Raw genomic sequence first — 24,192 nt, forward strand, 5'->3', positions numbered from 1 at the left:
AGTGAAAGGAAGGGTGAGTTTCAGTAATAATAGGTAATAATATCTCAACATGCAAGTGGCTGTAACCCATCTCTACCAAAGTACAATCTGGTCTCATCAGACTTTGAAGAGTAGCATACTTATTTTTTTTTCAGAATGCAATGCCATAGAGGAAATAGAATGATGAAAAAAAAACCCATAAACACACCCCTATGACTGTAATCTGACACAAACATACCCTGTCTTACCGAGTCTTATGATCTTAATTCACATTGTGCCTGTTAAGCTGTTAAATTTTTTGCCACATCATATGATCTCTTAGCCTCTCCTTCAGAGTTTCTGGCAAGATCATCTTACCACCCTAAGAAAAAGCTGGTCACCATCATCATCTTCCTCACTACTGCTACTGTTTTCAGTCCTCTGTGCGGCATGAAAATGCTACAAGTTGTATCAATAGTATCATAGCCAGTCTTCAAAAATGAAAAATAATCCACACAGATCACAAAGGCAAAAATCTCATTTGAAAAAAAAACCAACCCTCCCTCCATGTTTAAATTGCTGCCATTCTGCATTCTCAGTTGCCAACAGCTTGGTGAAGACAACATTTGAAGCCAGTTTCTACATACCATTCTAGTCACTAAAAACATCTGTACATATGAGGCCTAAGAATAGTGATTTTTTCCCTCCTGTTCACTTGCTCAAGTCTTCAGAGTAGCTTGTACAGTTAACGTTACAGTATGGTTCAAAAGAATATGTCTACGTTTTACTTCAGTTTTTCCTGTCTACATTATTAAAGTTAACAATTCTGCAGGATTTCTGGCTTTATCCATTTATACTTTGGGAACAAATCTCTGAAAAAAAGTTCCCCTTAAGATCACAAACAGGTCACAGCACGAGCCTGCTGTGTGTGCGGACACAGATATAACCTGCAAGGATATGTAAATTCTGTCAAACAGATGAACTACCAAGGAAAGCAATAAGCTATAACCAGGATGTTTAATGCAGTTAAGTCATCTGTGGAGTTCAGAGCAACTCCCAGTATTGTGGAAGATACCAACAGGGGACAGAAAGTAAGAAGGCAGAAGACAAACCTAATGTAATTGTAGGCTTAAAGTATCAGAAAACTGCTGTATTTATTTCATTTTTTACATTATTAATCTAGGACTGGCAGGAGGGAAACTTCAGATCTTTCACTTCTGTTCAGAAATGTGCGAGTTGCCCTATGTTAGCTTTTCAACAAGTTGATAAGCCAAGTGTAGTGAAAAATGTTTTTAAAAAGACTAATGGGAAAAAAAATTGTAAATGTAAGGCCACAGAGTTATGCAAGGGAGCTTTGTGAAGACGTTAATACTACTTGTTCACTCACGTGAGAGAGAAAAGTAGAAGGAAACCATGCAAGCCTTTCTACTCTTTGCCTAGCTTTTATTAAATTGTATATACAAACTTCTTTTGTGCTTCCAATAGAGAACATATTTCCTTATTTTTCTCAAAAAAAAAAAAAAAAAAAAAAAAAAAAAAATCCACTCCAAAGCAACAGGACTTGGGAAAAAAAAAAACATTAAATACTGACAAATAGCTTTATTTCACAAAATTTCTTCTCCCCAGAAGGGCATGGAGGTCATGTTTGTTTCATTTTTTAATCAATTAAGCATAGCAAATTAAAAGTTGAAGTGTTTTCTAATTAAAGACTCTACAGCATCTATCTGTGGCCTCTAAGGGCTGGAAGAAGTACGCCACAACAAATCTTGCAGAAGCAGAGTCAAATGTAACAGCCCCACCTTTTTTCTCTGCCCATCTGCTTGGGGTTTACTGCCTTCACAGCACAGCTGACAGAAGACACTATGCACTCGCACCTCAGCTACTCTACTGTAAAGTGCCATGAGCCAGTATAAGTTGCTGATGATGATGAACAAGAGCTAAGCTATCAGACTTCACAGCTGAATGAAGTACAGGCACACATTCACTTCTGCTGAGACAGCTATGAGCTAAGAACAAGAAAAGCTAACTCCCTAAGCCAGTACCCACAGAGGTTTGTCTAGCAGCTCCCTAGAAGTCTAGCTGTGCTGACACTTACCTGGTAACCATCAGATGTAAAGAGTATGAATCCAAATTAAGAGCTTTTGTCATACAGTCTGTGTTGGGCTTCCCTGTGTAAGGTTTTGCATGCAAAGCCTCCACAACCAAGAACAGAGTATAAATAGAAAACTGTCAAAAAGCTCTTTTTCATTTGAAAAGGAGCAAACAAACAAACAAAAAAAACATCAGTTGTATAGAAAATTTCTAGTTTGACTTAAACACAATGATCTTGGCTACAAGGATCAATTGTAACAGGAAAGCCCATCTTAAAATTGTTAACATGCGAGGCAATTCTAAACAGACACTGGAAACAAAAATATCCCAGCACTGTGTACACCATCAAGGCCTCGTGGTGCAGCAGTGCCTACACCCTCTAGGAAGCAATACCATCTTCTCTTAGAAGAGTGCTGACTTCTTGGGGGGAGATTCGCAGGGAGGAAAGTTTTTTTCTGAAATGTTTGCTTAAATAGCTGCTTAACATGAATAGTCAAGCAATTGTGGAACACTGCAGGAGTGTGTCTGGAGTTTGGTTGTTGTTGCTTTTTTTTGGTATTTTGTTTCCCTTTGAATTAAACCATGCAACACATGGAAGGTAGGGGCGAATAATTTTTTCCAGGCAACCACCACATTGCCGGCAATGAGATGTGCCAACTTGCTAACAGCCAGGGTTAGCTCTACGCAACTGTTACCTATAGGTCAATGGCATTTAAAATAGAAAATCTTTCTTACACAGTGTTATGAATAAAATTGCACTTGATTTAAAACTCTCATCACTGTAACTTTTCCAAATATCTCCTTCCTTAATTTTCTTCATCAATGGGAGCTTCTCTCTAAAACCTTTCATTAATGTTGGACACACAACATGACAGTATAAGCCCTTATCTACCAGAAAATGGGTCTGTTGTTTCTTCAGTGCTTATTTCCTGCTGTTCCCACCCTCCACCAAAAAAGGTAAAGGCAATTCACCTCTAAGTGTCAATTGTAACATTAAAATATAAACTCCTCAAGCAGACATTAGGAATTTTAGTTTCACAGATTAAATATTTGAAAAAAGTTACAGAAGGTGCTGGAATAGTACACATTTAAATTGCTTAAAAATCCAAACTTGCAGCAACTTCGCAATTTGAAAATTTCCAAAAGATTTATCAGTGTCCTTGTGAAGTTCTTTCACAGCAAGACGCCCTCGTGACAATAAAGTGTCAAACTTCCAAGACTGAGATCAAGAAACAAATCAGCAGGATGTACTTGCTCCACCAAGCAACTTTAAAAGAGATGTCTCCAATTCCAATAGCAAAAGCCTCCTCCTTCATTCCATTTTGGACCTTTCAAAGTGTGTAATCATTCTTTCCTGCAAAATAAGAAATTCAATTCTATCATTTTCCCCAGTAGATATAAATTACTCAGAAATAAGGTGATATGCTGTGCATGTACACAATACACACTCGTGCATTTTAACACAACTTACAGCAGACATACCACTATTTTTAGAATGAAAAGATCACATCATTCACACATGACTGATGCACAGGCCCACACCACAGTTTTCACTGTTGTGAAATCAGCTCTCCCTAAGTATCTGATGGGTCATACTGTGCTTCTGCTCCACTCCTATTTCAAACATTTAAATTCTAGATATATTACAATGCTTTTCAAATTCACTACAAGTGTTAAAGTACTTAACAGTATCATAATGCTAAGAATATCTTTGCAACAAAATGTTACAACAGTATTCATTACTCACAATGCTGATCAAAAATATTTTTCTCCAAACTACCTAACTAAATTGTTTTTCCACAGCATCACATCTCTCGCAAATCATTTAACAAAGAGGAAGTGAAACTGAGTAGGAAACCTCAAAAAAATTGCATAGACACACAGACTACAGCAGGAAGAGCTTGTAATTCAAAAAACTATTGCTTTATGTTGAACTCTATTCTTCAATACAGGTCCAATCATCCCTAAAATTACAAGCATTGCAGACAGCAAATCTTTCAGACCTAACTGCATTCTCAAAAGCTGTATCACGGTTCTGCTTCTTATTGGCCCCCTCGTAGTATTTTAATACTGCACTGGCAAGATCAGAGACTAGTTCTAGTAAGCCAAGTCCCTAGCAGCTGACTCGTGACTCTTTTGGTATGTCAGAAGACTGTTTCGTACTAAAGATATGTTCACTGACCTCATCTGAATCCAGAAGAGCTGGAAGAGCACTGCAGGGGATAAAAAAAAAAAAAAAAAAAAGATATTTAAGAAAACTGAAGTGCCTACTAAGAGCATATATTGAAAACTGTTTTCAGCCTGACCTTGTACCTTAAGCTTTTTAGGACAAAAAAAAAAAGAACAATAATGAAGATAGACCTTTCAGTTAAATACATAAATATTAAAGAAAAATACAAGGAGGAGGAAGAGCCAAAGCAGTAATCTCTCAATGACCTTCACAACTCAAACACAATTTTGTACTCTGCTTCTGACTTCTCATTATCAACTGAACAATTTTCACGTTGCAAGGAAATAAGCTGCGTTCACAGCATCTTACCAGCCTGACTGCAACTACAAAAGAGGTATTTTGTAAATATATAAACAGTGCTAAGCCATACTTAAGACATTTAGGATATGGGACCATGCTGTAAAGAAAAAAATTTTTATAAAATCACACAAGTTACACTGGTATCATAGCCTTTTTCAGCCACAACAGACCTTACATTTATGTACTGAGATTTCAGCTCTTCACAATCCTGGTCAATGTAGTTTCAAGGACAGAAAGCCCTGTTGCAGACCACCTCAGTGACCCTTTCTAGCTTATACCAGCCTAGTACTAAGGAAACCTACAGTTTTTCAAATAGATAATTGCTTGACCCAGACACAAAAAAAAAAAAAAAAAAAAAAAAAAAGAAAGAATTCAATTGAGAAAGTGTACTTTTTTCTCCTCTTGAAGCTTCACTTGATTTTTTGTCTTTAAATGTCTCCAAGCAGAGCTTTGTTCTTAAATCTAAAGAATCTGCCAAAATTTACCATTCAAATGCATGAATGCAAGGAATCCATGAACTTGCTATGAAAAATTTAGATACACATACTGATCTTCTTAGAATGTAAGAACTAGCATTAAAAGCAGAATACATATGGACTGTGTATACAGCTGACTAAATTGCATAAAAATGACTCAATATTCCAAAAACGTACAGAAATAAATGAAATGACTCAGTGATTTACATCCAGTAAGATGCTCAGACAAAGAGGGTGCTTGGTTGTTCTTTGCTTTCCAAATTTATTTTCTTATTTTTTAACTTCAGTGAAGTGCAAATAAATCAGTTTATGTTTTCACAGAGAGAGTGTTCTGTAAGTTAGCACGTGTTTAAGCAGCATAAATCATAAGTCTGAGAAACTGCATAACCATGTGGAAGACTGTTCAAAAAAAAAAAAAAAAAAAAAAAAAAAATCAGGAAGCCAATTCCAGACTCATTTCAGTATCTGTTTATGTAAGGGCAGCATGCAAGGTGTAGGAACAAAAAATACATTAGAATGCTTACTGTCTGAGAAGCCCACTTTTATTGTGACTACAAAAAAAAATACTCACACATCAGTCACAGAAGAAGGAACATTCTCTTCTACCCACTTCAGGTCATCCTCCTGTTACAAGTACAGAAATTAAATGGAAAACAAGTCACTTTTCCCAAAATAGTGTATTTTTCTTCACAGCCTACTTGAGAAAAACATTAAAAGGGATTTCTGAATTACAGAAAAGAATATTCCAACAGGGAAAAGAAACCTATAAATTATTAACAACTTAAGATCCTGTAATAACTCCGTAATTATTTGTTACTAAGCAAAGCAGTCAGTCACTCGTGACAGATTCACACTGTACACATCACCCATAATGAATCACAAATCTCAAAATTAAAAAACTTCCCTAGCCTGACAAATTTGTTAGACTAATGTATTATTCTTTATCAGAATATAGCATTACACACTTCTATCTATGCTGGATTGTGTGAGCATTCCTAAAGAACAGGCTGAATTCTCAAGTCTCCACAGGCAGACTTCCTTTTCAGGAGCACTGTATACATATGAAGTTTTGACAAATTCCCACTCTGAACCAAACCAGGAAACTCACATTTACAAGCTGACAGCTTTGCATATTGTGAACTACTGGGAGACAGACAAACAAAAGGTTCTCTCAGTTAAGGAAGACATACTTACAGCTTTGTTTGCTTTTACATTCCCATTTGGTTCTTGCTTTGTACTCCTCATTTTCATTCCCTCTGAAAACAAAAGAAGGGGAAAAAAAGACTGGTAACTAAGGTCCTGATAGGTGAAATACCTATTTGTCCTGAATTTTGATATTTCCTAGATAAAACTGCAATTTCTATTCTTTTTCTCTAAACCAGTGCAAGGATCAAAGATATGGCTTCTCAGAGCTGTGCAGTCTCCCTCCTTGGAGATCTTCAAAAGCTGTCTGTATGTGGCCCTGGACACCCTACTCTATTTGACTCCCTTAGGCAGGCTGTTTGGACAGGATGATCACCAGATATCCCTTCCAGGCTCAGCCATTCTGTGATTTCTACAACTCCCCAAATTTATTTTACCTCTTGACTGCTGACCAGCCTTGTTTAAGAGCTGAGAAGCAACATGCATCTCCCAGCCTGCCAGACAGCCAATAGAGATGATTTGGCAAACACACCTAGGAGATAATACATACTTTCTCAAATGACTCTCATATATCCCAGCAGCAGTATGTGTAACACCTATCCTTTTTACAATGCTTACAAATGGTTTTGCTTGAAGGATAACAGACATAGTACAGAGATTTCAAGTAGTTGGAGTGAGAGAAAGGTGCCACCTAGTGTTATAAAGCAGGACTGCTTCGAGGTCCATCCATACGTTTACAGTGGACATTTCCCCCTTGTTCACTATAAAAATGGAATAGTTTGAGACTAAAAGAAGGTGGACTTAAATTAGATGTCAGGCAGAAATTCTTTACTCAGAGGGTGGGGAGGCACTCTCACTTCCAGAGAATTTGTGCCTCTCCCATCCCCGGAGACATTCAAGGCCAGGTCAGATGGGGCACTGGGCAGCCTGATCTAGCAGGCATCAACTCTGCCCATGGCAGAGGTGTTGGAACTGGATGATCTTTAACGTTCCTTCCAACCCAAACTACTCTATGGTTCTATGATGATTTCTGCAGAGTTTAGAGAACAGATAATAAACTAGAATAATTCAAACAGATTGTAAAAGAGGAACTGCAAACTAACCCACTGACTAACAACAATATCTAAGAGACCTCTGTCATCATAGCTGGATGCAAACAGGACTTTGCTCATATTAAAAAAAAAATAGTCCAGTGGATATGGTAAAACAACCACGACAGCGGCAGTGTGCTCAGTGTCATCTGAAAACACCAAATTGCAAATGTAAAATATAAAGCCATTCTTCTTCTGCAACAGGCAATTGCATCCTCCACTTCTACAGCAGTAACAAACTTTATTTTTATTTCTTACCCCCCTGACAGAAAGACTTCTCTCCCCAGACATCTCCAAATCATGTGGAAAGAAATTTTGCCCTTACCAAAGCTTTCCTTTAACATTGGCTCCTTCTGCTCATCATCCTCCTCCTCTTCAGACAGTGGTGAGAAAGCAAACCTTTAGGAGGGAAAGAAAGATAACTTAGAGGAACGTGTATTGCCATGTAAGAGTTATTACTCCAACATTAACATTTATTCATTATTCTGTGCAGCATATTGTTTTGAAGACCTGTGTTCAACTATATAAAGAGTTCAAACGACTTCTTTTCAAATAAGTTCACCACCAGGAACAGACTGAATTTTAACTATGTGACTTCTCACATCTATTCCCGCATATGCTGCTTAGTATCCTACATTAGTATGCTATGGATCAGTATACTGCAACTGAAATCACCCAACAGGGCTAATTTGGATAAACAAGCACTCCCCAAAACGGTATTTTTAGAAAGAGATGAGAAAAGCTGAACCTTTGGTTGTTAGCAGAAGGTCTCCACAGAATCATTATGACAAAAAGGATCATTGAGAACAGTAAGCGCCAGATAGCATCATCCACCCATAGCTCCTGCCAGTCCTGTCAATGAAAACAGAAGCACAAATAGAAGCTGTTGGAAGAAAATCCATGTTTTCAGCTCTTTCCAAAGATGTGTTAGACATGTGTGAAAGAGGCTACTTCCTACAACAGTGATAATTTTACTGTGTGGTTACTACTCTAGACATAAGTCACAGAAAAAAATAAAAATCTGTTTCAGAATCCTCAATCTCTTAGACTGACAAATTTAAGCTTTTCTAAAGAGGCACCAATCACAGAGAGCATTCAGTGTAAACTCACCGACTGACAGTCCACCAGCCTGAACTTCATGGTAGTCCAGATAATAAATACAATGGATGCTGCAAGATTAAAACAAACAAACTGCTTATTACTACAACATGTGCTACCGTTTGTACATTGCTAACAGGATTGTGTTTCCCAACTGAAGGGTGAAGATTTAAATAGGGAGATTCCTGAGAAGTAAACTATTAGTTTCAGAAAACATGAGACTGACTTACTGACCTGACCTTAAGAAGTAGTTTAGGAACAGCCAAAGACACAAGGTGTAAGTCAAGGAATTACTATTTAACCAAAATCCTTATCCCTATTTACTATTCTTATGTTCCTTTCAACCTGCTTTCCACACAACACTTTCACTATTGGTTGACATACAAGCTACTTTGCAGTAACTGAACCATTTGATCTGCCTGAATACAAAAACATTCAGATCTTGACACATAAGACTCCCAGCGTTCAAACTAAGCTCTCAACAGTTTTAGAGGTGACACCTCCCTCTGCTAAGGAGACTGATGATGACAGAGAACCAGATGCTGCAGGGAACTTAATGAGAGCTGGCAATTAAATGAATGTGCTGTTTTGTTGTTTATGTAAAATAAATAAATAAATAAATAAATATGCGCACACACTGGTTAGAAGCTTTCTTGTTCACTGTACGAATGTCATTTCCAAATATATGAGAGAAGACAAGCACCTGGCAGCACTATAACTTTTATATATATATATATATATATATATATATATATATATATATATATATATATATATATATATATAAATTCCTGGAGTTCAGTTATCACTGCTGTAGAGAGAATCTCAACTTTTAGTCTTTCAGAATACAGGTATGATATTGTGTTACAATCCTAAGAACACTGCTTTTTCAAGAGTCACTCTGGTCTTCAGCTAAGGAGGAAGGAACACTAAAAAATGATCTTAGCAATGCCCAGCCAGGAAAAAAAAAACCTTTCAAGCACAGTTATTATTAAGAGGGACAAAAGCACTCCATTAGAGAAGCTCTGACTAACTTCCTGACTACTGCCTCCAAAGCATCAGTGTAACATTTGACAGAGACAAACTACTAGAAACAGGTCAAGTGAGAGAAATAAGTATTTTCGTTACATTTACAGAACGGTTACTAAATTCAAGATCTGCTTTAGTGATCAAATCAAGTTATACATTCAAAACAACTAACACTCTTATTTGATTCATGTAATTTTCTGCTTACCTGCTACTGCCAAGATGAGTGTGTTGGTGAAGTGCCGATACAAAGAGAGTTTCACAACATTCCTTCGAAGTTTTAGCAGTTTCATTGTTTGAGTCAAGCTGATGAATATGTACAGAAAGTCAAGGAAAGCCTCTGAGAGGACAAGGAGGACACAAACTTAAGAGGACACAGGTTTTATGAACAACAGCCCCCACCTAGACACACACCCACAAACGCAGCCCTCTACGACATAGAGGAGACTCATGGCAGAACAGAAGGTCATCCTATGGCAGCAATATCAAACACTCCCTTTTCAACGAATTTCAAACAAATTTCAAAGAAAACACACCCCCCACCAAGTAAAATAGTGAAGGATATCCACCAGCACAGGGCAGTATCTAGGAAAGCCAGGGGAATAAAAGCCAAGGAGGCAAGATCATTCTGGGCCTGGAGACAAAGAGAGAGCCAGTAAGAACAAACTGAAAAGGAAACAAGGTGCAGGAGCAAGGAGTGTCAGGCTATGTTATGAGAAACTGCAGACACTTCACCACAATGCTTCTGAGTTTTATTACAGAAACAAGTGTTTGAACAAGATGTTCAACTCAATGCACAGAGGGGTTTATAAAGGACAAAAGCAAACTATAGCACACTGTCAGTTCCCAACTCTCTGTCAGCAAGGCAAGAAGTAGTTTTCCAGATTAAGTCAATTTAGCAGCATTAACAAGAGCCTCTGTTAAGATTACTGCTGCAAAGATTTAGTCTGGCCACTTCTGTTATAGAAAGTCAGCAATCAGCTTGTTAGAGATACAGTAATAACATCCTCTACACTACTCATGGAAGAACTCAATGCTCACGCGGGTTTGACTGAAAGTTGCAAAAGTTGCCTTTTGAGTATACAAGAAACTGTGAAAGTCCTAAATAATAAAAGCAAGTCATTTTTTACTGCTTCTAAAATATTAGATGAACAGTTCTGTGAACAAGCTTGTAACTTTCTACAGTTTATGAAAGGATATCCACAAAATAATACAGGCATCAATCATGGACAGGGCCAAGTTTGCTATCAGAGCCAGAGTGTCATAGAAAAACTGAAAAAGTACCAAATATATAACATGTTAAATACCTTGTCCCGAGACACTAACAGTGAACAACAGAAATTTACACACTAATAGTACTTCTAGAATGAAGCAAGTAGCAGCACAACTCACTAACATTTCCTCAGGTACAGCCTCAAATATAAAACACTGGTTTGTTTATTGCTGGATTTGCTTGGTTTTGTTGTTGTTTTTACTTTTTTCTTTTTTTTAAAAACAGAAAAACTAAGAAAAAACAACATTCATAGCCAGATGAATCACCTTTAGGTCTGGAACTGGCCCTCCATCTTCAAATTTCTACCCAATCTAAAGTCACAACAGCATCTGGAATCCAGCTAATGACGAAGTTATGAAAACTATTTCAAAATACACAATTACATCCAGATGCATAAAGCAGACAAGTTTAAAAGAGTTATCAACAAACCACATCAACAGTTCCAGAATTTAGCCACTTGTCTTTTTTCCTTCTTTTGCGGATTCTTCTGGAGAATCTCTGGGATTCTCCCTTGGCACTTAATTTTAAGACAGTAGAACCTGTAGCATACAAGAAAAATTCAAGCAGCAGTTACTGACCCCTGTGACTCTAAGAACACCTTCCATGCCAGAAAATAATAGATAAAGGGCTCCAGCCATAACTACTTTGTGAAGAGTAACCCCAAGACGAGGCCTGTAAAAAAAACAAAGTGAAGTTAATCTTTAGTGCAGGAGAAGAATGAAGTCACATCAACTCGAGTTTAGCACAAGGCAAGAGGCATGCAAATAAAAGCCTCTTGTGACAAGTCACCCCCAGGTCTTTGGAATCATTTTATTACTGTGCTCCTACGCTTACCTTTTTTAAAATGTCTTTTGACCTGATGTAGCTAAGGAAAAGATCAGTAACAGTTAACTCCCTCGGCATTTTATTACCATTTCAAGAAGTCCCAGGCTCCATCTTCTTTTTCAGTTCCCACAACACACCCCAACTTGACAGAAGATCCCAATGCCACATGACACTGTTTTACCACATAATACAGCTGGGGCAGACAGATAAGGAGCAGAAGCCTCCTAAAGCAGATCTCTGCTAGAGATTTATGAGCTCAGCAGTGACTCTCAGAACCCTAAGCAACAGTAAGCAAGGGGATGCAAAAAAGGAGCAATCACCACATGGAAGTATATGTCTCTGTTGACTAGTGAAGACAGGAGCTTTACACCACTTAACTCAAGCATCCATCTTCTAAGTTGCAAAGTGCAGGGAAATTAGTACAACCTTAAATTACTAGAAAAACAGATTTTTACTCACTTGACTATTCCATATCCCAGGCTGACTATGATGACCAGAGTTCGAGCCAGTGAACGTTTCACAGCGGAAAGCAGTTCTGCCAGTATTAGTGCTCCTTGAACTAACAAAAGCAAAGAAGAAGCTAGGTTATAAAAAATAACTTGTATTTTATTGACTACTGCATATAATTGTAGTATAAGAGCAGACACTTATTTTCAGCAAGTAGGCTATTAAAATGTATAATGCCTTTATTGCCTATGTCTGGAGTAAGGTTTCAGAATACCTAAGTCTTTTACTGTTAAAAATAAAATTATTTTTTAAAAGTGAAAATTAAATCCAAGGAAAGCGGAAAGTAAAGATCCATACATTTTTTTATTCACAATATTAGCCTGGACAATCTTCCAAACAAGCCAATCAAGAAAACCTCCTGTACCGTGGATGTGACCAATTAAAAAAGTCATAATGAAGTTTTACTTCATTTCATTCGTAGGATGGAAGCATACTACAGTGTCCCAAAGGATTTTTTTTTGAGAGTTGTCTATGATGAGTTATCAGGCTACTGGCTGAAAGCCAAAGGTTATTGGCAATGAGGTCACAATAAACAGTTGAAAGTCTCCTTCCAAGGCAAACCATAAGATGTGAATCACAAGCTACACTTCAGAAGTCCTGTTTCAAACCCCGTGAGTTTTACAGTGAATATTTAAAGAATCTAGCATTCTATGCTCCTGAAGCTCTACATCAGAAGTTTTAGACACAGCATTTTAGTTTTAGAAGAGCACAGGCTGTCAAGAGATCATAAAAAGAATTTACAGTATACTAAAAGACACACAGAAACTCTGTTCCACGTTCTTTGTTTTGAGGCAACCCTCAAGTAATCATATAGGGTTACAGAAGAATTTTAAGTAATTCAATATGTGCAACTAATTCAATATTAGCATAATTAGTGCTGTGCCCATCAATGAAAGTGCAAGTTGCAATTGTCACTTACCAGATTCCCCTGTATAGCGGATGTTCTGGAACTCTGCATAGAAAACTGCTTTCTCAAGCATCCCCAGGAAGATAACAGCACCAATCCAGAACTGGATCCTCAGGAGATCCCTCCAGTAACAGGCTGACCATGCAAGCCACAGAACTCCGAAGAATACGTACACAATACACATCACCATGAAAAACTATTATACAAAGAGAAGCAAGAAGTAGTGCACTCAGATGAAAGAAAAATAAAAATTGAAGAATCATACATATAAATTCAAACATTCCATTACAGAAAAAGCATGGAAGTTAGCTACACAATCCTTTAAAGCTTCCACAAACTGAAAACATCTCTTAGAACAGTTTTCCGATCCTTACAGGTTTTCATGCCCAAGCATCCACACAGTTCAAATGTTCAAAGGACCTAAACATGCCAGTTCATATTCAGATATTCCATTATAGAAACAAGTAGACAGAGACCTTTTTCTGGACCTGCCACATGCAGATATTCACACCTACAAATTACAAGTCATCAGAACTGCTGGAAACTTCTTACTTATGCAGCAAGTAAAACACATTTTAGAAACACCATGAGGTTCTCCTATTTACAGGTTACTCTTGACAATAAAGACAGGCTAGATATCTTATTTATTATTGATCCCCAGCTAAAGTCTGCCTACACTAGATAACTTCTTTTATTTTCTAAGCGTCCTTGACAGAAGCAGCTATCAATCAAGTCAGCAATCCCTTTGAAAAAAAGGGGAATTTGCTCTTTGTAGTTTAATTCTGCTTTCACTATTAAGCAGTATTGAGGACCTCCTCATAGTGTGGAGGATCGCTGGTGGAAGAAGGAAGATGAGACTATGAGAGAACATAGCAATGACAAATGAAACAGTAGCTGTAAACAAAACAATAGAATAGTGAATTTTCTAAGATATGAACTAAGGAAAAAAACAAGAGTGTCAGTAAAATTGCTCAGTTTAATTATACTGATACCTTCTGGAACTACAAAAACTGACAGTCGTCAAGTCAAACAACCCATAAGCAGAAATTAACAGCATATGCAAATATCTGAAATCTACACCCGTTTTCCCTACCCTGTATGTAGTACTACAAGAAAAACTTCTCAGAGATTAGTATTTGAAAGCTTTGACAGGCTTTGTCACCCTTAAGCATAGAAAGAGAGTATTTAGCAGAGATTCACATCCACTGACAACTTGATAGCAAAACTGTTTTACTTACAATCATCAGAGGATAGTCTGCAAGTGATAGATACTCATATGGCCCCTTGAGTTCTACTGTCACTGTCAAAAAAAAAACCACAGTAACCAATTTAAGCAGGAAGCAAATGTGGGAAGCCAGGTTATAAGGTACTTAACTGATTTTTACTCAAGCATAAAGAAATCCCATGTCTTCTCATGGAAGAAACCTTTAAATTTAACTTCACTTTGGAATCAAGTGCAAGACTCGTAACATATTCAACTAATTAAATTATATTAAAGCAATTAAAACTATATGCTTTGTGACCAAGTAACTTGCAGTAGCACTTCAAGTTACAGTACTTTGTGCTGTGGATTAGTGTGTAACAGTAAAGTTTGAAAACACACATACTATCTTTTTAAGTGGATTTTAAATCTTCTCTAAAACATGGATAATTGTATTTTACCTATCAGTGCAACGATAATATAAAGGCCATAGCTGTCATTTTGAAATTATGTTCTACGTGATTTGAGCTTATTGATGTAAATCATTACATTGGTCCGATCATTTAAAAAAAAAAAAACAAAAACCCTCAAAATTGAATTGCTTGGGTATTTTCTCTACTTCCATCATTACGCTGATAGACCAACAACCTTAAGATTGTCAAACCACTCACATTAGCCACCAAAGTAATCACATTATCTTAAGATGTTGTGGTCGGTACTATGTATATTATGTGAAGTCAAAGATAGCGATTTACGAAAATGAACTAAGTAGTATATATAAAGAAGTACCTTAGAAACCAGTCAGAATGGTATACATAAAAAAAGCAGTATATTTTTAGCTGTCTTACTTGTAAAGAGCTTTTCTTTAGGATTTGAGGCAGGTGTTGTTCTCTCCGCTCTTTTAAGTTTGTTAGCAGAATCTTTTGGAGCTGTAACTCCAATTTGCACAATAAATATATATGGCCCATCTCTCCAAGTTTTAATAACAGCATTCATTGTCTGAAAATGAAATGTCTGCATGTAAATAACATATGAAAAAAACAAAATAGTACATGAAATAGATGAGAGTACACTCTCCATACATGGGTGCTATCTTCCATATAAAAAAAAGTTCATCTGATCGTGATCCTAAAGCTTGTTAACAAATTTTTTTTTTTTTTTTTTTTTTTTTTTTTAAATTCATTTATGAGTCATATCTAAATAGTCTGAAATTTGCCTACATTTGAATCCAGAAGAATCATTAAAAGACTGAAGAGGTGATCAGGGCTTATTAAGAAATTGTGTACTGTCTTATTGCAAGAGTGATCTCAAAGGTATTGCAAACATTACAAAGAATTCAATAAAGCTGCTATTCCTTGTTGTCAGTCTAGGAATACAGATTGCCAGCGATGATTCTTGACTCCTGAAAGTGAGTGCTTTACAACAGGACACCAGCATACAACTTAGCTCTCTGGCGAAGACTAAGTTACAGTGTAAGATAAAAGAGATAAAAGATAAACTGAAGAGAATTTTTAAAATTCCTTATTAGTCATTTCCTCTGGAAACTACTACTGCCTCTGAAAGCTCTCATGCCTCTAAGAACCAAATATTGCTAGTAAACTAAGAGCAAGGAAGCTTACCCGATTAAGTATTTGAACCATAGGGAAATAAATACATAAAATCAGAGATTTTATTTTGAGTTCCAGTGCACAAAACTTAGTTCTACAACTAGGCAATCCCAACCATATCAAGAACTGCAATTGGTCACCAGAAGCTCTGAGGTAAAAGCTAGGACTGTGTACACATACGCTGCTTACAAGACCAAAGTAGACCTAGCACAAGAGTTTTAATAATGGCATCTCCAAGAGAACTTCAGTATTAAGTCCATGCTCTTCTTCTAAGAGTCCTCTTGACTACGAGACTTAAAGCAAACAGAATTTTATGCATCAAAAATGTTTATGCTAATATAAGTTAAACTGCTTAGTTAAAAAAATACCAAGCCTGAAATAAAATAGACTTTTCCTTTAAAATACATCTATCTTTTGCTGCACTGATTCCTTATTCCACAACCACACATTTACTTTCTAGCCTTATGGCCTTGTTAATAGTATAAGGAAGTGAATTTTTTTTTTTTTTTTTTTTTTTTTTTGCATTCAGGAAATTCAGTGTGAAGTTATTTTAATAACTGTTCCTGGTTAAGACTTGAACACAACACATAATAAAAATGCTAACAGAAACTCAAAAGAAATCATTCACCTTGTTACATACAATGTTTTAAAGTACTGATTAGGTCAAGACGAAAACAAATGTAATCTCTAAATAATAGTGATCTCTTATAGTAGTGATTACTTCACCTTAAGGCTGATATTTTTTTTAAATTATTCATACCATGATTTTGAATGATTAAAATTCTATATTTCACATGGAAGAATCATTATAAATATAGTTATAGCCATTTCCTCCCCCTCCATTCCCCCCAAATTTATTTTCAGGCTAAAGCAAATGAAAGTCTCAGAAAGTATCCCCCCCACTTCCATACCCACCTGTCCCTGCAAAACAAAACAAACATACCACACAAACCACGCAACAAAACCGTACTACTCTTGTAAACATCACTAGATAATTTCTAGCTCTTCTTGTAAAAAAATTACAAAAATCCTACACCACTGGATTCCAAATTGCATTTCAATTCAAAATACATACAGTTTTATCTGCCACCATCGTGCGATTTCCCCCACTCTCTGTCTTATCTTTCATGCCCTTAGAGAAAAACAGAAAATGGATAAGCCAGAATATCAAAACTCTTTCTTTCACTTCTATGCTCATTCACTACAAGGACAAAATATACCTCTTGTTTCTCAGGTGAGAGGGGCTCTGGATGAACAAATTCTTTATAGAAAACCTGTAAGAGTTAAAAAAAAAAAAAAAAAAAAAAAAAAATTTAAAATGTACAGCATTTATAGGTACTGTGTGTTAATGTGACATCGTTGCCATTAAAGTTTTAAGGAAGGATCTTCTGAAACAGCAGCAGCATTGGAGAGTTCTCATTTCTTTAATTAAATCAAACAACTGTCCAGGGAATTTTGAATACTTAGATTAATATTTTGTCACTTGAGAATTGCTTCTCTCCTTTCTCTCTTATACAACAGGTCTGTATTTTTAGAGCTGGATCTGTAGACATGACAGCAGTGAAATTAATGTTACTTCCCAAATATGTATCTGTTAGCTACCTCCATTACTAAATGGCACTTGCAAGGACAGACACAAGATTTTGGGATTTCTGCCTTGGTACATGCAAAAAAAGCCCCCAGACAAATGTATGTCTATTATGCAGATAAGGATCCAGGATCTGCCAACTGTCTCAAACTCTAAACCTAGTGAAACTACTGTATCACAAGAAACAAAGCTGAAAACTAAAAAGGAGCCATTTATATCAAAGTTCAAAAATGAATACCTGAGAAGAATAACTTGTTAAAATTTCAGTAGACTTTGCAAAGGAATGGGAGGAAAAATCACTTAAAGTTTTTAAAATTCCCAGCTTCATCAACATTCAGTTGAGATGCCTCAGTTCATGTTACATAGACAAGCCCTCAACAGCTTTTCTATAAAACCATGGAAAAACAGAACAAATATTTCTAATATTAATAAACCTAAAAAGTAGGCAGTATTTGTGTATTTTAAAAACTCCTTTCAAGTCATCTTCACATATGAAAGGAGTTAGAGGTGTGCAAAACAGATCATTAAAAAACCTTTTCAAGTCACCTTTAGGCAAGCTATTTTCTTCAGGAAAGAAGAAAAAACTAGATTCAACAGCTGGGAGACAACTCCCAGTATTTTCTACTCAAACCTTCTTGTCTAAATCAGGAGTGGTTCAATAAAGACACAATATGGCACAGTTTGCTTCAAATCCTTAAGTACATCATAAAAAAAAACAGACTGTTACGTTGACACCACCATTAATGTGACTGCACAGCTTCTGGTGATATATAGCTGGCACAGAGCCTTTATTCAAACATTATTTCACAAAGTCACATGGCATTGTCTTTCTTGTTTTTCCCATTTCAACCACCATTTTGTTCTGTTTTCTTTTTCTTTTAACCAATTTCCCAGTCCTCCACTGGGCCAAATTCAACAGGAGATTCATTCTATTGCCAGAGATGCACACTGTTACTCATCTAGCAGTACACCTCCATAACTCAGCTCTTAGTGCTAAATGAAATTCAGAGCACATAATCACAAACAAAAAGAAGAACTCAATTTTAAAGTGTGGGTATTTTTTCTCAAGGTGGGTCAAAAGTTGAACAGAAAGTCAAAAGTAAAGCACAAATTCAGAAGTCACTGCTGCAATTTGGTTCTCATAAACAGACCAAAAAAAAAGTACTTTCCAACCTACAGAAATCCTCATGTGAGTGATCCTCATTTAGCAGGATCTAATGCCATCTGTCTGCTGTATGAGGGAATAGGGCAAACCAAAATTTCTATCCATACCTGGGGCTTGAACAGCTTGGAGCAATTTGGAAAGACGAGAGAAGATGTGGCATAGTACCCTGACCAGCCTGGATGTTCTTCAGACGTAGTCCCAAAATAACTTTCTGCCTGTTCTTCCTGCCAAACAGAGAAGAGAATTTAAATTAGTATTCATTATATCAAATGTTTCATCTGAGCAGGCAGCTGCAAGACCTGGAAAGCACCAAAACTTCCCTCTGAATAAACTCTTAAGCAGAGTTTAATAGGCCAGAAGCCATGCAGAACCCTTTTCCCTCCAGAAAGGATACAGATACACACAAACACACACAAGATCTGAGTAAGAATTAATACTCAATTAAAAACAAAATCTACTCCTGCGGTGGTGAAGCAACCAGCGAGAACTTGAGTCTGTATGAATAAACTCCACATAATTATGAAGAGATTTAATACCTCAGTACTGTGCTAGGCTAATAGTTACAACTGTCATAGTTAATATTTTAAGTAAACAAGGAAAATGTGTTACAAACAGTATAAACTACAGCTGTGTTCTACCACATCTGAAACACACACTACGCCTTTCATATAAATCACTACTTCTTTGAACATACATGTGAAAAAGAACAGAATTAAGACTAAACATGAATATATTATTTCCTATTGGCTGTCATTAAGCACTTTTGTAAATATTCTCGATCGACAGATAAACTCACACGCTTCAGTTTAAAGTTGATACACTTATTTCAACTTCTGGATTTCGAAGAATTCTGACAAATACATCCACTTTACCCCCAGAAAGGTCATTAATCCCCAAAAGCTGAAGATTTATTTCTCTCCATCATCTTCTCAGTGACGCAGAAGTTGGTTCTCTTTTTTGGCCAACAAAGCAATGATGATGTAAATAAGCAGACCCTGGTCCTCTCAGTTTCAGACCTGCTTAAACCAAAAAAAACCACAGCCCACATTTTCCATACAGTTCTTACCCCAAAGTTGAAGACTTCATTGTAGCAATCAGAATATCTTAAGTACCACGTAACATTGTAGCCTTGGGAGGGATCACAAGACTTCTCGTCACCTTCAACTAAAAAGACAACAAAATATAAGGCATCTTTTCTATGTAAATCTCCTCCTTCCATTCTGTGCCAAACTATTGTAATCGAGTTTAAACACAAAAAGTAAATGAACAGAAGAACATTACTCTCAAATAATCCACTACTGTTCAGTGGAAAAAAAAACAGAAGCATACAAAAAACAGACTTTAATTGTAATATCACATTAATTCCACTAAAGAGCTGAAGATCACTTGGAATTTTTTTTTGGTCTTAAGACAACCAGGAATGTGCCAGCAACAACAAAAAGCAAACAAGATGACAGCAGTGACTCCAAATGATCACAGTACATAAAATTATTTCCCTTTCCAACATACATCTATGATTCTATATGTCAGTATACAGCAGGTTAATACTACATGCAATTTGCATAGATACTTCTGATATACCAATACTAAAACACACTAATATTATCACCAATACAATAGAAGAAGAGGTAAAGCTTTGCAAGTCAACAACCATCCCCACATTGGCTCACTGTCAAAACTGCAATGCTGCCTTTTGTCAAAATATTACAACTTTCCATTTTAATATACTAAGAATAGTAGAACAGAATAACAGAAAAGTAATACTTCATTCAATCAAGAAAGATTTCACCATCATTCTTGTTTCTCAAATCTCATTCGAAATTAAATCCTGGTGAAGAAAAATTGACATTCAGAAGGTAAACTTCACATGTAAGCAAAACCAGCAGCCATTACTCAGTTCAGAAGCCATATAAATGATTATGATTGGGCTCTGCCAGTCAACAGGTACCGAAACAAAATAAATGACAGCACGTTTCTCCTGGAGCCATCACCACAATTTCACAATGTACATTATCTCAGACTACACATCCGTTACACTTGCAGAACTTTCAGTGACTGTTTCCTCTACTGACCATAGCAGATTAAAAAAAAAAAAAAAAAAAAAAAAAAAAAAAAAAAAAAAAGATATTAAGAGACCCTGCCGAGGAATCCTAACTGACTAACCCAGCTTTAAGCCACATGACTACCAAACCAAGCCTCTGTAGAGCTACAAACAGCTAGTTCCTAACGTTGAAGACAGAGGAAAAAATAAAAATAAAAAAAAAATAATAAAAAAAAATGCAATCACTGAAAAATAAGTTTCTTTATGACACATTCTGGTATGCATGAAAACAAGGAATACATTCTCCTCCTCACAGCCCTAGATGCTGCCGATGGCAAAACAAAGCAACTAAAAAGCAACAAACACTTACAATGGAGTGGGTATATACAAGTTCTCAAGAGAAAGATACCTTACTGATACAACTGATTGAGGAACACCTCAGAGCTGTGCTATAAGCAAAATTATTTTTAAATGCCTTTGAATGCCTTTTCCATCTACTAAAAACAGATAGAATTTCTGAAGATCTGCATTCAGCAGCAACACCAACTAAAAGCAAAACAGGACAAGACCAGAATAATGTACCAATCTAAGCAATCATTACAGGAATGCTGAAAAGGAAATACTCCTACGGAACAGAAAAATCACCCATAGCATTTACTGAATTCAGCAACAAGGAAATCAAAGTTCCTTTGCCCTCAAGCAAAACCAGCAACATTTAACTCAAATATTAAACTCTCTATACTCATTTATAGATGAAGTGGGATTTCCCACATGATTCTAGACAGGAAACCAGATGTCTTCAAGAATAGCACTTAAGAAAATCATCAGATAAAAAAAATGTATTACAGACAGTGCTATACAACTGTGGCAGCTTTCCCAGTTAGAAGCAAAAAGCAGAAGTATTAAATACCACCACACAGACTACATCACAAAAAAAAAAAAAAAAAAAAAAAAAAAAAAAAAAAAAAAAAAAATCAACAACCCAAGGGGAAAGAGAAAAAGCAGGAGGAAGCACAGGTGCTAATCTCAGTCCACGTAAATCTTTTAAACATAATGGTATGTAAAATAGATGTCTTCACCAGAGAATGTTAAAGCTTTACCCCTGTTCAAAGGCCGACACCACATAACTGCAGTCTGTATCAGCAGCCAGGAGATTAAATTCTTACTGCCAGATCTGCCACTAATCTGACTTGTAACAAATTCTTTTTTCTCAGTTTCTTAGTTTCTTCCTACTCCTGGTTTTTTCAGCTATACACCTCATGACTAGACTTACCACAGTTTGTTGTGGGAACCTAAACCTTACAAGCAATATCAGTATGACCATGCTATTTCTAAACTCTACTAAACTTCAAGATGCTCTCCCAAAACACTATCCTTTCCCCCAGACCTGCTGTTGCCTCCCTGAGAAGTGTGAAACTCAGCATTTAAGCCATACTTGATAAATGGGAAAACCATTCTGACCTGATGGGTCTTCACTAATAACCACCTTTATACTAGCCTCCTATTTCAGATTCACCTGGGGTTGATGGAGGCACTTTAATAAGCTCCCTTTGAAGCACTGTCCCAAGATGGGCAGGCATCTGAATTTAAACCTGAATAATAATACAGAAAGTACTAAACATAAAGAAGTATGCAATTTAATCAAAACTCACCAGTTAATAGTTCTACCACCATAATTTTTTTCAGTTATAAAGAATGAAATCATTGCAGTAAGTCTTGAAGTGACAAAGGCACGGATTCCACTGACTATTCCTGAAGTGACATTTCCTCATTTAATACAAACACAAAAAGCCAATCACAGACACTCTACCTTTATAACTACCCAATCAGCAGATGGAGAGCTTCACCTTCTCATCACTGGTAAGAACTAGTGCAAACAACCCCTTAGAAGTGCATGGTAAAGACGTCACCCTTGCAAAATCAGCCACTTCCTCAAGTCACCTACATCACAGCACTGTCTTCGTGCTTACAGATCAAGGCTATTTGACAGAAACTCTCCTTAGGGCACTGATCTATGTAGTCCAAAGTTGGCCAGATCAGCAATAAACAATAGAACAAAACAAACATGAAGTCTGCAAAAGTAGGTGTTTTCTCTGTAGCTCACTCATACACCGTGATCATGAAGACAAAACAGCCTTCAGGAAAGTTCTGTCTCAGTGTTTAATTTCACCCTCTTACCAGTTCCAGAGTTGTAGGTCTCCCCTAAAACCTCACAAGCACAGTCAACAGTCACCCACCAGAGATTCTGCAATATAAACAGCCCCTCACCCAGTCAAGACTCAAACTCTCTCCACACAGGGCCAGTTAGCACATTTCACTACAGAGCTCAGCACATCCCACACCTCATTACTGTCTACCTGAAATGGTACTCTCATCGCCCATCTCACTCTTTCCACCGCCTTGCCTGAACAGAACCATCCATTTCTGCTGTAGCCAAAACAGATCATGTCTTCAACACTGCTCTCAGACTCAGTGATATCAGAGCTGCAGCTTTCACCCAGTGACAGGAAACAAGGTGTCATTTCAATCAGTTCCATTAAACACTTCACAGTCTTTTGGTCGCAAAACGTGAAATAAAAACTATGTGAAACAGTAGAGTGACAGCATGCACAGCATAAGCCCTTGGGACCACTTACATCTCAGAAAGATGGTGGTGTTGCTGAAGAGAATCTTCCCAAAGTTAAAGAACTTCTTCCCCTGGAAAGGCAAAAAGAGAAGAAATTGTCAGAGGGCTTCACGACACCCAGTTTACACATTGCTTTGCACTCTAAGTTTTAAATCAATACTGAAATGGAAGCAAATGACAACCAGAAGCCAGTCTCACTGGATTTTCCAGTCATGCTTCACCACCCGCTCAATCTGCTCACAAAGATGGCTTAAGAGACTTTTCTGTTGTCGTTCTGCAAAACTCAATCAATTTTACCATAGTTTATTATATCGATTTGCATTTTCTTGCCGATAAGAAGATCTGGACCTTATCCAACCACAGAAACTTTCACTCTTATAATCAACAGGGGCGTTCATCCCAACTCTTGTAATTTTGCTCCCATTCTCACATGAAACACACACTGCTCCCTTCTACAGTTCGACACACCAAGTTTAACGCAGTTTTCCCCACGCCGTTTCACACAGAGAGCGGCACAGAAACACAGAAAACCCTTCGCCTCCCGCTCAGCCCCGGCTTTCCCCCGCCAGGCCCCAGCCGCGCCACAGGGCCGCTGCCCCCAGCCCGGGCCCCTCGAGCCTCACGGAGCCGCTCCGCCCGGGCCGCCCGCACAGCCGCCTCCCTCCGCCCCGCGGCCACCGCCGACCGTGGCCGAATCCGGGCAGAAGGACCCCGGGCGGACCGGGGGCCGCAGACGGGAACGCCACGTTCCCCGACGCGCGAGCAGCGCACCCTCGGCCTCCGATGCCCGCACTCACCATTGGCACCGGGACCCGCCATTTAGAGAGCTGCCCGGCTCCCGCCGCGCCCGCCAGCGCCAGCAACGCCAACAGCCTCAGCGGGACGGCCCCCGGCCGCCGCCACCCCCCGCACCGCGGCGCCGCCGCCATCCCGCCGCACGGAGGCCGTGGCCGCACCTCTTCCGCTCCCCGCGAGCGACGCGGCTCCGTGGGGCGGCGGGGGCGGAGCCGCTGCTCGGCTGGGCCCGGGTGCCCCCCCC

General features: G+C 37.8%; 1 protein-coding gene across 1 annotated transcript; it reads right to left on the reverse strand.

The window, feature by feature from the left end:
- Positions 1 to 3,361: 3,361 nt before the first annotated feature.
- Positions 3,362 to 24,082, reverse strand: TMEM87A (transmembrane protein 87A; the record flags this gene model as incomplete). Its single annotated transcript, XM_079537786.1, has 20 exons — positions 3,362 to 3,403; positions 4,232 to 4,262; positions 5,627 to 5,679; positions 6,250 to 6,311; positions 7,615 to 7,688; positions 8,038 to 8,141; positions 8,400 to 8,458; positions 9,622 to 9,719; positions 10,597 to 10,685; positions 11,265 to 11,358; positions 11,971 to 12,070; positions 12,938 to 13,121; positions 14,164 to 14,225; positions 14,975 to 15,125; positions 16,809 to 16,865; positions 16,954 to 17,007; positions 18,594 to 18,710; positions 19,553 to 19,650; positions 23,164 to 23,224; positions 23,951 to 24,082. The coding sequence occupies 20 exons, from the start codon at positions 24,080 to 24,082 to the stop codon at positions 3,362 to 3,364; spliced, it is 1,722 nt and encodes a 573-aa protein (XP_079393912.1).
- Between the last annotated feature and the right edge of the window lie 110 nt (positions 24,083 to 24,192).

The sequence above is a fragment of the Tetrao urogallus genome (genome assembly GCF_951394365.1).
Source record: "Tetrao urogallus genome assembly, chromosome: 6".
Lineage (NCBI taxonomy): Eukaryota > Metazoa > Chordata > Aves > Galliformes > Phasianidae > Tetrao > Tetrao urogallus.